Genomic DNA, 10091 nt, shown 5'->3' on the forward strand with positions numbered 1-10091 from the left:
TTTCAAAGACCTGAGTAACAAAGTATAGCTGATATTGAGCTCTCTCAACCGAGGAAGTGTTTATGAAGTGTATACCTTGTACCTATAAGGTGGCCCCTTGTGCTACAGACTGTGCAAGTTAAAGAACCCTTGACAGTTGGAAATCGAAAATGAGCAGGCTAATGTTGCTGTCCTTGCAAAAATTTCTCCCATTGCTCCCTGCATAGTGTTGCCCTTCTTCATTGGCCCACAAGGTGCAGAAAAGTAGTAGGAAGTAAAACTCCATTCATTTCATTTCATTTGTACCTATAAGGAAATGATTGTAAAGACCTGTATAGAAATTTGATGAACTCTAGTTAATTACCTAGAGAATGTAATGGATTGTATTAAATTGTATTGTATTAAAGACCACACCCTAGTCTTTGTGTCATCAGATAAACTATCATCTATTTCCTTAATTAACTCAGGTATACTTATATAGTCTGAAAATACTTCCTTTAGGCTATAGTCTCAACAATCATACCAGTCTCATTTATTCTAATAAATTATTGTATTCTAATGACATTATTTTTAGCTGATCAATGTGTAAAATGTAGGTTTCTTGCTAAAATGATCAATCATTGATAAACATAAAAATCTCTCTTCTACTTTCAATTTAATATAATGAGGCAAATTTTCGCATATTTTCTTCAGGCCTTAAAATGATCAATTATGGGATAGCAGAAGCCATATTGCTCTCATTTGGATTTCGTTTTGTAATGAGAAAGAAGAGTTAAAAATAAAACAAATGACATAGATTTATGTTAAAAGATAGGTGATATGGGGCATGTTATCCCAATCATGAAGCTGTCAGTAGTCCAATTTGTTAGTCAAGAATGGTTTGATTGAAACTAAACTTCAGATGATTTAAAGTATATGAGTTATCTGATTGGTCAATCATTAATATTAAGTTTTGTTATCCAGTCTGAATTTCTAAAATGTTTATCTTAAAGTAGCTAATTTTTTGAGAATAAGGCTCCAGTTTGTTGGTCAAGAAAGTTTGATATTACCAAGGTGCAGTGTTTCAGACTATCTGGTGAATGTTTCAAACAAGAACCGAAAGTAAAAACCATGTTTGTTAATTAAAATAATGGTTTTATTGATCAGAAACATTCCCTTGCTGTGTTTTCAGTTTTTAATGATTCTCAGACCAAGAATGTTTGGTGTTAATCATTCTGTCATCTATGAGCTGTTTTTTTTTTCTGGAGTGTAAGTCCTGTTCACACTGGGCGATAATTTGACCATGATAATACCACAATATCACTTCAATCTTCCGTCAGCTATACAAGAGGCCACAAGAAACGATGCAAAGTAGACAACTGAGCATTGATCACATGTCCAGATGACATGGTGCTGTCAAATAATATTTATTTAATACAATATCTTTATAACTAATATGTAAACAATTTAATTGGTAAATTTCAAGAAGGAAGTAGATTGGAAATAGGTTGTAGATGGGTTAGGGTTCAAGGGAGAACATGATACACATTGATCAATATGCAATTTATCAATATCACTTTTATAATTTGTGAAAAAAAAACAAACAATATTTGTCTGTGCTGGAGGGTATAAATAGTTTTGAAGTGTGTTGTAGTAAATAAACTAAATAATGAATGATATGAGATGAGTGATAGCTGGTACAGGATATGCTTTATTGCTTCAGTCCATCATCTCTCCAACACGTCCTTGATATTTCTACCCTGTTTCACTGTAGCAGGTAAACCTCACTTTAAGGACAGAGGTAATAGAATCATGATGTCACATGATTATCAAACCAGCCAATAAACATGCTCATGTTGATAGTCATTTTTTACAGTTTGTTTTGTAAACAGAAACACACTGCTTCTTGTATTCAAAACTAAGAGAAAAAGGTGGGGTGTTCAAGGGATAACTGGTCGCACAAGCCAATCTTTATCTCGTTCTTGTATTCAAAGGCTGTTTTCATTATTTAAAATTCATCACCTAATACACAGCTATTAGATAAAGTGAACTCTTGTTCCATCTATTTATCAATAAGGGGCGTGGTACAATACAGATGAAATTTCAGACATGAGCTGGTTTTAACCTAGAAATATCGTCTTTTTCAATCATATAGAATATATAAAAGCATGGTAGATCCACCTGAACAAATTCTAGAAGTTTCATGAACATTGCCTTGAGGTATGATTTATAAGCTCCTCCAACACCTTGATGATTTACAATGTACTGTTTGATCTTGAATACAGCTGATAACAACCTCCATAATAACTGACACATTCATATCATTGTTATAGATATTATTTATATAGTCACAAAACTGATATTCAACCATCAAACCCAATCTAATTAATATGCTGATCTGATGGTCTCATTTTTAAAAAACCCCAGGAAAATGGCTTCCATATCTGCATTTTAGTGTTGATCTGATACCACTTTTCATTATGAAATACTTACTCACTTATGATTGATATACTTCCACATGTGAAAAGTTCATTAGCTGTTAATTATAATAATAATAATGTGTATATTTATATAGCGCTAAACTCCACACAAAAGTGTGCTCATAGCGCAAACAAAAAAGGTATAAAGATTAACAAGAGTCGAATAAAACAGTTTTCACTTTGTTCTTGAACTTTTTGTGTGTTGGCAAGGATTTTAGACTTTCTGAAGACATAAGGAGGTTATTCCAAACGTTGGTTGTGGCCAATGAAAAAGCACGGAAACCATATGTTTTCATGCTATAATTTGGCACTTGTAGTAGAGATCTCAGATTTCATGCAGGGACTTTCGTTGCCAGAAGATCAGTCAGGTATTCTTGAGACACGTTTGAGGTACATTGGTAAGTCAAAGAGGCGATTTTATGATCGATCCGCTTCTATACTGGCAACCAATGGAGCTTTTTCAGAATTGGTGTAATATGGGCGTATTTTGGCGATTTTGTTACTATGTGGGCGGCGGTATTTTGGATTGATTGCAGTCTTGTTATATTGGAGGAAGATGTTTCGGAAAGGAGACTATCACAGTAGTTGATACGAGTTGAATCAAGGAACAAACAAGTGTTGCTGCCGCAGACTCAGTAATTAACTGTCTGATGCTTACAATGTTTCTGAGGTGATAATAGCATTTCTTACAGACGTCGTTCACTTGCTTCTCCATGCTTAATGTGGAATCAAGTATCACAACCAGATTTTTGACACTGTCTGGGAATGGCAAGATGTTATTGCCTACTTGTAAATGATCTGCTTGTAGCTTTGTGATACGGAATTGTTACCAATGTTTTACCAAAATGTTGTTTAGGATTTCGGGTTTGGTTTCACAGTTTGGATTGTTAGTATGCATCAGAGGTCATTCAGTCCAAATGGTGTGTATTCCTTAACTTGAAATTCTAGTTGTTTTAAGCTTAATGTTGAGAATGTTGCAGCCTCTGAAATAAAATCACTAAGTTTTATCTGGAAACCTGCTCAGTTCTGGACTCCTACATTAGAATTGCATCAAGAATGGCTAATTTAAGCCTATTCCTGGTATGATATTATATATAATATATTGATATATTGATATAGGTGGTAATTGAAGAATATGACACCAAGTATTATGATCCATTATAAATCTGTCCAGATATCATATTTATACTTTATGGTTTTATGCCCGGTTTATACGTGTATAATAATCAATTAATCTGGATGTAAGATTGAAATATGGTCAGGTTAAAGAAAAAAGTAGGTTTTTTGCTCTTTTTGAAACATAAATTTTCACTGCAATGTTTAAATTGATTATCTTAATGGGTTCTTATAATACTATAGTACTCTAACTTTCACAATTCCAATTTCCGATAGTTAGGTAGACTGTAATTTCAATAAAATGCAAACCACAAATAATATTTGATCCCATAGTTAAAATGATCAAATATAAGATAAAAAAAAGGTTTTGAAAAACTATCAACTAGCTACAATCCTGATGAGGGTTTGATTTTTAATTAATTTCATTTGACTTATAAGAAATCTATTTCAGCAATCAGTTGATGAATAAACAATTAATTAATTAAACATTTATTCAGAAAATAGTCAGTTATATAACCATATATTCACTTGTCACAGTCAGACTGTTGGGTTTTGTTTTGCAAGAATTTTTGGAATTGTTTGGCTTGTGATTCCATGTCTATAGAAAAAGAGTTGTAGTAGGCATAGCTTTAAAATTACTGTCTGCAGGATTTTGTTTAAGGATGTTATTAGAGATCTCATTTTCAGTGATGTCATGTGGTACAGAAGGAATATTGTTAAGTTTCAGAATCTGAAATGGAAGATGGAATTTATTTAAAAATATCTCAAAATATTTGGAAAGTTTATTTTCCAAACTGTTACTTTGTGACCTTTGTCAGCGCTGTTATTGCGATCCATCCTTATATACATTATAATGCTCCATTAGTTGGACATTTTAAATTGACCTGCTAAGGGTTCATTGTTTTATTCATATCAGATATTTATCCTAATCAGAAGTAGGTTAATTAATTAATTCATTAATTCATTAATTCATTCATTCATTCATTCATTCATTCATTCATTCATTCATTCATTCATTCCAGGAATGTGCTAAGGAAGAAAGGAAGATGAGAAAACGATGTAAAAATAAAAATGTTGATTCAGCTCACATGGAAAGGTTACGTATTAAATTTGTAGAGCAAGCTAAGAAATATTTTGGAGTTCCGTATGCTAAAAAATACTGGTCAGCAGACAGTAAGTATTGCTGTATTTATTCTTGAGTCATCCTATAACTTGTTGATTTGCTCCAAATTACGTGAAAATACCCTGAAATTTCAAAAATATTCTTGACAATGTCAAATACATGTACTGCTAATTTTGTAAGTCCAAGTAACAACATTTACAAAGTAGCTGTCCTAATCTGTATCTGTATTTTGTATCTGAAATGTGTCAGCAGTAGAAGATGAGCTGTTTTGAACTCAATTCCATTTCCCCAACATAATAAGTGGAGAATAGTAGAATATGAAACTCTGTGTCAGTTCTATACCGGAGAACTTTTACCAAATAAACAATTTATGTGGCTTCTCTGAAGAGGACATCTTCAGTTGCAGAGTAGTAGAGTTTTGGAAGAACGTGCCTACTGGTGCTAAATTTCAATCGAATCTTTGTCAAGTCAAGTTTGAGCTCAGTTGTTTTTTTTGTTTTTTGTAGCACCTGAGTATAACTCTCCTATATTCCTGGATTGCTGTGGTTTGGTTCGACAAGTTTTACGAGACCTGAAGAAGGAGTTCCGTTTCAAGATTGGTCCGTGGAATCAGGCGTATATGTTTGATACTCTACCAATTATTATAGACAAAGAGGAAGACATGAGACCTGGTGATCTAGTCTTTATGTCTGGCTTATACACCAATAAGAAAAGTAAGACATTAGTTATTTTGAGAAGATTATTGTTTTGGGTGACAGGAGAGTTTAAAGTGGCAAATTGAGGGTAACCTTCTCAAATGAAGTATCTACCACCCAACTGTACAATTGTACCACCTATGGAAAAGTCAATAACTGGGTCTTTAATTTAGTAATTGGGTCTTTAATTTAATAATTGGTTCTTTAATGTAATGATTGGGTCTTTAATTTAATAACTGGGTCTTTAATTTAATAAGTGGGTCTTTAATTTAATAATTGGGTCTTTAATTTAATAATTATGTCTTTAATTTAATAATTTGGTCTGTAATGTATTAATTTATTTCATTAATTTTAATTGAAATACACCTTTTCTATGAAATATCTGCCATCCAAGGGCATCACAGATTAGAATAGTTCATATACATTACTGCTTGCTTATTCACAAGTGTGCACATTTACTTGCTCAAAGAATCACCAGATATCTAGCCAAGACTGACTTGCAAACCAGAGTGGTCTACTGAAGTATTTTCAACTTTCTTGAAGCTGATTATGAACAACTGCATTTTTTATTCTAGACAAGAAACAGCGTCATAACATGACTCATGTAGAAATTTGGTATGGTGACGGCCCTAAGACGATTGGTTCACGCTGGAATAATGGTAAAGTTCAGATATTTGATAGTTATAGATTCCAGGCTAAAAGTTTCCACAGTGAAGAATATTATTTTAGATCTATTGATACATGGTTAAGAGGGATCTGTAAAAGGTAATAAGCTTTGATATCGGGCAAGTGATGCGAGCTTAGCATAACATACTAACCCTTATAGATTAACTTAGACCAGTGAAGCAATTTATGAAAATAAGAATATTTTTGCTACTTTCTGATAAAAATGGTAAAATGGTTACTTATCTGCTTTCAAGCTATGTTCACCTTTTAGCCAATAGATTTTGGGCTTAGGTGATATTTAGGATGGCCTTGTTTTCTACAACTTGTTTTCCCTTTTTTGACAATTGAGTATGAACATTTTTCCGGATTAATGTAAACTTATATGGATATATTTTAACCCTTATCAGAGTTTAACTAGAGCAAAGTAAAAACTTTCCACCGAACTTATATAACGCTTTGTATCAAAAGTCTTTACAAAGTTTACATTATGACCATAGCCAGTGCTTCTATAAGAGCATTGCTCATTCTCATCACTCATTTAACTACTTGTTATAAAGGATTTTGTTTCCTTCACTTTCATTATAAATATCATCTATCATAGTAATTATATCTTTTGTAGTTTTTGTCCTCAACATCCATGGCGTAGATCAAAACACAAACCTGGTAAAAAATCCATCTTTAAACCTGACGATGATGAATTAATAGAGGAAGATGAAAAGGCAAGTGGATCAGATTGCGAGAGAGAAAGTGACAATTTGAGAAAGAACCTGACAGAGCAAACAACTGAAAAAGTGCATAAGAATGTGGTAGATGTAGTTAGTATAGATAAAGCATGTTCTAACAGTAAGCTTACTGAGAAACTCGAGAGTGATTTATCTTGTAAATTATCAGAGCAAGATTATCTTGTCAAAACATCTAATGTTTTTATACATCATGACAATATAGCGGAAAAGGATGAGAAAAATGTTGAAGATGAAAGAAAGAATGATGGTGTTAAAGAGCAAGAACTTACTCAAATTCAGTCAGATTTGGAAGTGGAAAATGAAGTAATTAATGCTATTACAGTATCAGAGTTTACTCGGTTTGTGACTGATTTTGAAGATAAAAATGAGGTAACGAATGAAGAAGAACCAAGGAATTCTGAAAATCAGTCTGGGTTGAATGGCCTTGATAAGCAAAATCTTAAATCAGACAAAATTGATGATGGAAACATTAAAAGTACTGAAAATCATTTTCAGAAGACTGAAGAAGAGGATGTCCAAATTGAAAATTTTAAAGAAAGTTCTCCAGGTCAATTTGGTGTAAGGGAAGAAGCCACAAGCATAGATGGTGAAAAGGAAAGTACTGCCTTGCCTCATGGTGCCATGTTTTCCAGTTTGAAAGAAGATGGAGGTGGTGGTCAACTTTCAGAAGTTGAGGATCAAGATCTATTTGATTCTCAGATTGAAGATATGCTATTGAAAGAACAGAAAGAGGACCAAACCCGAATCCTTGCAAACTCTGAACAAATATTATCAAGCCTTGAAATTAATGAAGATGCATTGAGGAATCAGCTAGATAGAAAGACACAAAAGATTTCAGATCAAACAAAATTTGAAGACAAACTTTGTGAGAAACAACAACTTTGGACGAAAAATTCAAAAGGCTTCATTAATCAAAGAGACAATTTGATGCTCAAAAGTACAAGAATATTAAATGTGACAGAACCAAGCCAAGAATTTCACCCTAACATCATCAATATGTCAGATGAGTCAGCCATCTTGTATCCAAGCAGGCGTGTCATACCAGATGACAGCACATCAGAAGATGACAGATTTCCTGTTGGTGAAGAATTTTCAAATGAAATATGTGAAAATATGGACAATGATTCCACACAAGGTGGATCCCAGCAAGTCAGCAAACAGTTGGATTTTGATCATTCCTTTCTAAATTCTGAAAATTTAAATCTGAAATTTCGGATCAAAGCAGTGTCGAGGATGCTGATTCTCAAGATGAAGAATGTTCCATGAACAACACAAGTTTTACAATCTATGACCTTGACATTGATTCTGATGTAGAATTCAAGATGGCTGACTTGGCAGACGGTGGTGGTGACTCAGCTTATGATGATGAATGGTCCAATCCTTCCTTCACCATGTCCGATTCAGATTGTCATTGTAATTGTGACTATTGTCTTCAGGATGCTCCTGCCTTCCAGGGTCTGGAACTTTGGAGTAGTTCCTTTACAGATAATCCTAATAAATCTGAAAATACAAGGAAAACCTCTGTGATTGGTGAAGCAGAAGATGATTGCCTTCATAATGCTCTTTCTTCTCTCAGTTTCGAATCTTGCAATAGTTCTGCATCTGGACTCTCAAAAGATGACTGCTTTTTAGATCTTCCTGGGAAGCAAGATCTTGCAGTTAATCCTAAGGTCAAATCTGTAGGTTTAACTCAAGACAAAGATATGTCTGAGACAGGTGTTCATAACAATCCAGAAACACTGACAGCTTCAGAGTTTCAAGATCTGAAATGGGCAACAGAAGAAGAACCAATATCAGATTCTAATAGAAAAGATTCATCTGTGGCAGAAAACAACTTAAATCAGTCCAATAGTAGACAGGGTTCTTCCAATCATGGAAGTGAACAGATAGAAACTCCTTATGAACTGAAATTCAGTAGACTTCATAGTATTACTGATAGTAGTGAGATGGATTATGATAATAAAATGAAGGATAACAAGAGTTTGGATGATCACTTGGCAGACTTCCATGCTGTCTCAAGCTCTGGTGAAGTGAGGGTGATGGAACATACCACAATCTCTGGTGATCAAAGCTCAATTGAGACATCATCTGAAAGCCAAGATGCTTATGAGTCATACAGTGTATCTGAGTTGTCTGGTTTTTCTGTGTCACCTAGTATTTCTAAAATACATGATGGTTCCAAGCAACTTAGTATTTCTCATCCACATTCTGTTTCTGAGCCACATGATGTTTCTAAGCTACATGGTATCTATGAGCCACATGGTGTTTTTGAGCCACCTGAGATTTCTGTGCCACGTGGTATTTCTGGGTCACATGGAGCTTCTGAGGTGATAACTGATGAACCAGTTGATAGTGACAACAACCAGTCTGGAAATTCATCAAAAGATTCCAATAAACCTGCAGGTAAGTCTGATTTATATCAGTAATTCAGATTTTGGATTGAAAGCAGAAACCACTCTAGGGAGCTTTTTTAACCTGGGAAGGATTAGAACCTGATTCACCTATGCACCAAGAAGGATAAGTTTTTCGGTAGATGTTTAGAAAGATTTGACACATGTATTGCTTTAAGTTAATCTTCATTTCACAATTTATGTCCCTTTGTCAACACCAGGCTATAGGCACTGTGCCTATATTTTTTATTTATTTGCACTGTGCTTTACACTAGCTGGGCAAGACTTGCTCACCCTTCTAAAAAAAACCCTGCTGATACAGACCAAAAACTCCAAAAAAAAAACTCAAATTACAGTGATTATATCGACATAACGTGATGTTCCTGAATGAAAGTGACTGTATTTTTTTCTAATTTGAATATTATTTTTAATTAAAGTAAAACTGAACTAAAGATTAGAATTAGAAAAAAATCAAATATATTGAATAAGTGTCAAAATTTGTCAAATACTGTTTTTATATTCGTTCTTTCAGAGCTGTAATTATTCTCAATACTTTTTCCTTATGTTAAATTAATCTTTATAGCGTCTCAAAATACAACTTATTTGTACCTAAATGATGATTAATTAAGTGTACAGGCTAGTAAGTGATGCAGAACAAAAATTCACATATTATTTTTGTACATATTGAATAGCCTGGGGCTCACCAATCAAGATAAACCTGTACTCTAATTTACCCTGCTTGAGGAAATACTGAGGAAATAGTTTTGTACGGCTGATTGAGTGCATCATCCCTTATTCATGGCTTTCAGTTTTTTTAATTTTTCTCAGATGGACCTTAACAGTTTACATTGTGCAGATGTGATTAAAATATTCAATTTTACTGAGAAACAGAGAAACCAGGCCACATTCTCAAAATTATC

At 33.6% G+C, this 10091-nt stretch overlaps 1 protein-coding gene across 1 annotated transcript; it reads left to right on the plus strand.

The window, feature by feature from the left end:
• Positions 1 to 4588: 4588 nt before the first annotated feature.
• LOTGIDRAFT_75717 (hypothetical protein) lies at positions 4589 to 6760 on the plus strand (the record flags this gene model as incomplete). The annotated part of the gene is made up of 4 exons (XM_009059564.1): positions 4589 to 4739; positions 5184 to 5390; positions 5948 to 6137; positions 6658 to 6760. Coding segments are annotated over 4 exons (651 nt in total), but the record flags the coding sequence as incomplete, so codon positions are not given.
• Positions 6761 to 10091: the final 3331 nt, after the last annotated feature.

This window comes from Lottia gigantea, assembly GCF_000327385.1.
Source record: "Lottia gigantea unplaced genomic scaffold LOTGIsca_4, whole genome shotgun sequence".
Lineage (NCBI taxonomy): Eukaryota > Metazoa > Mollusca > Gastropoda > Lottiidae > Lottia > Lottia gigantea.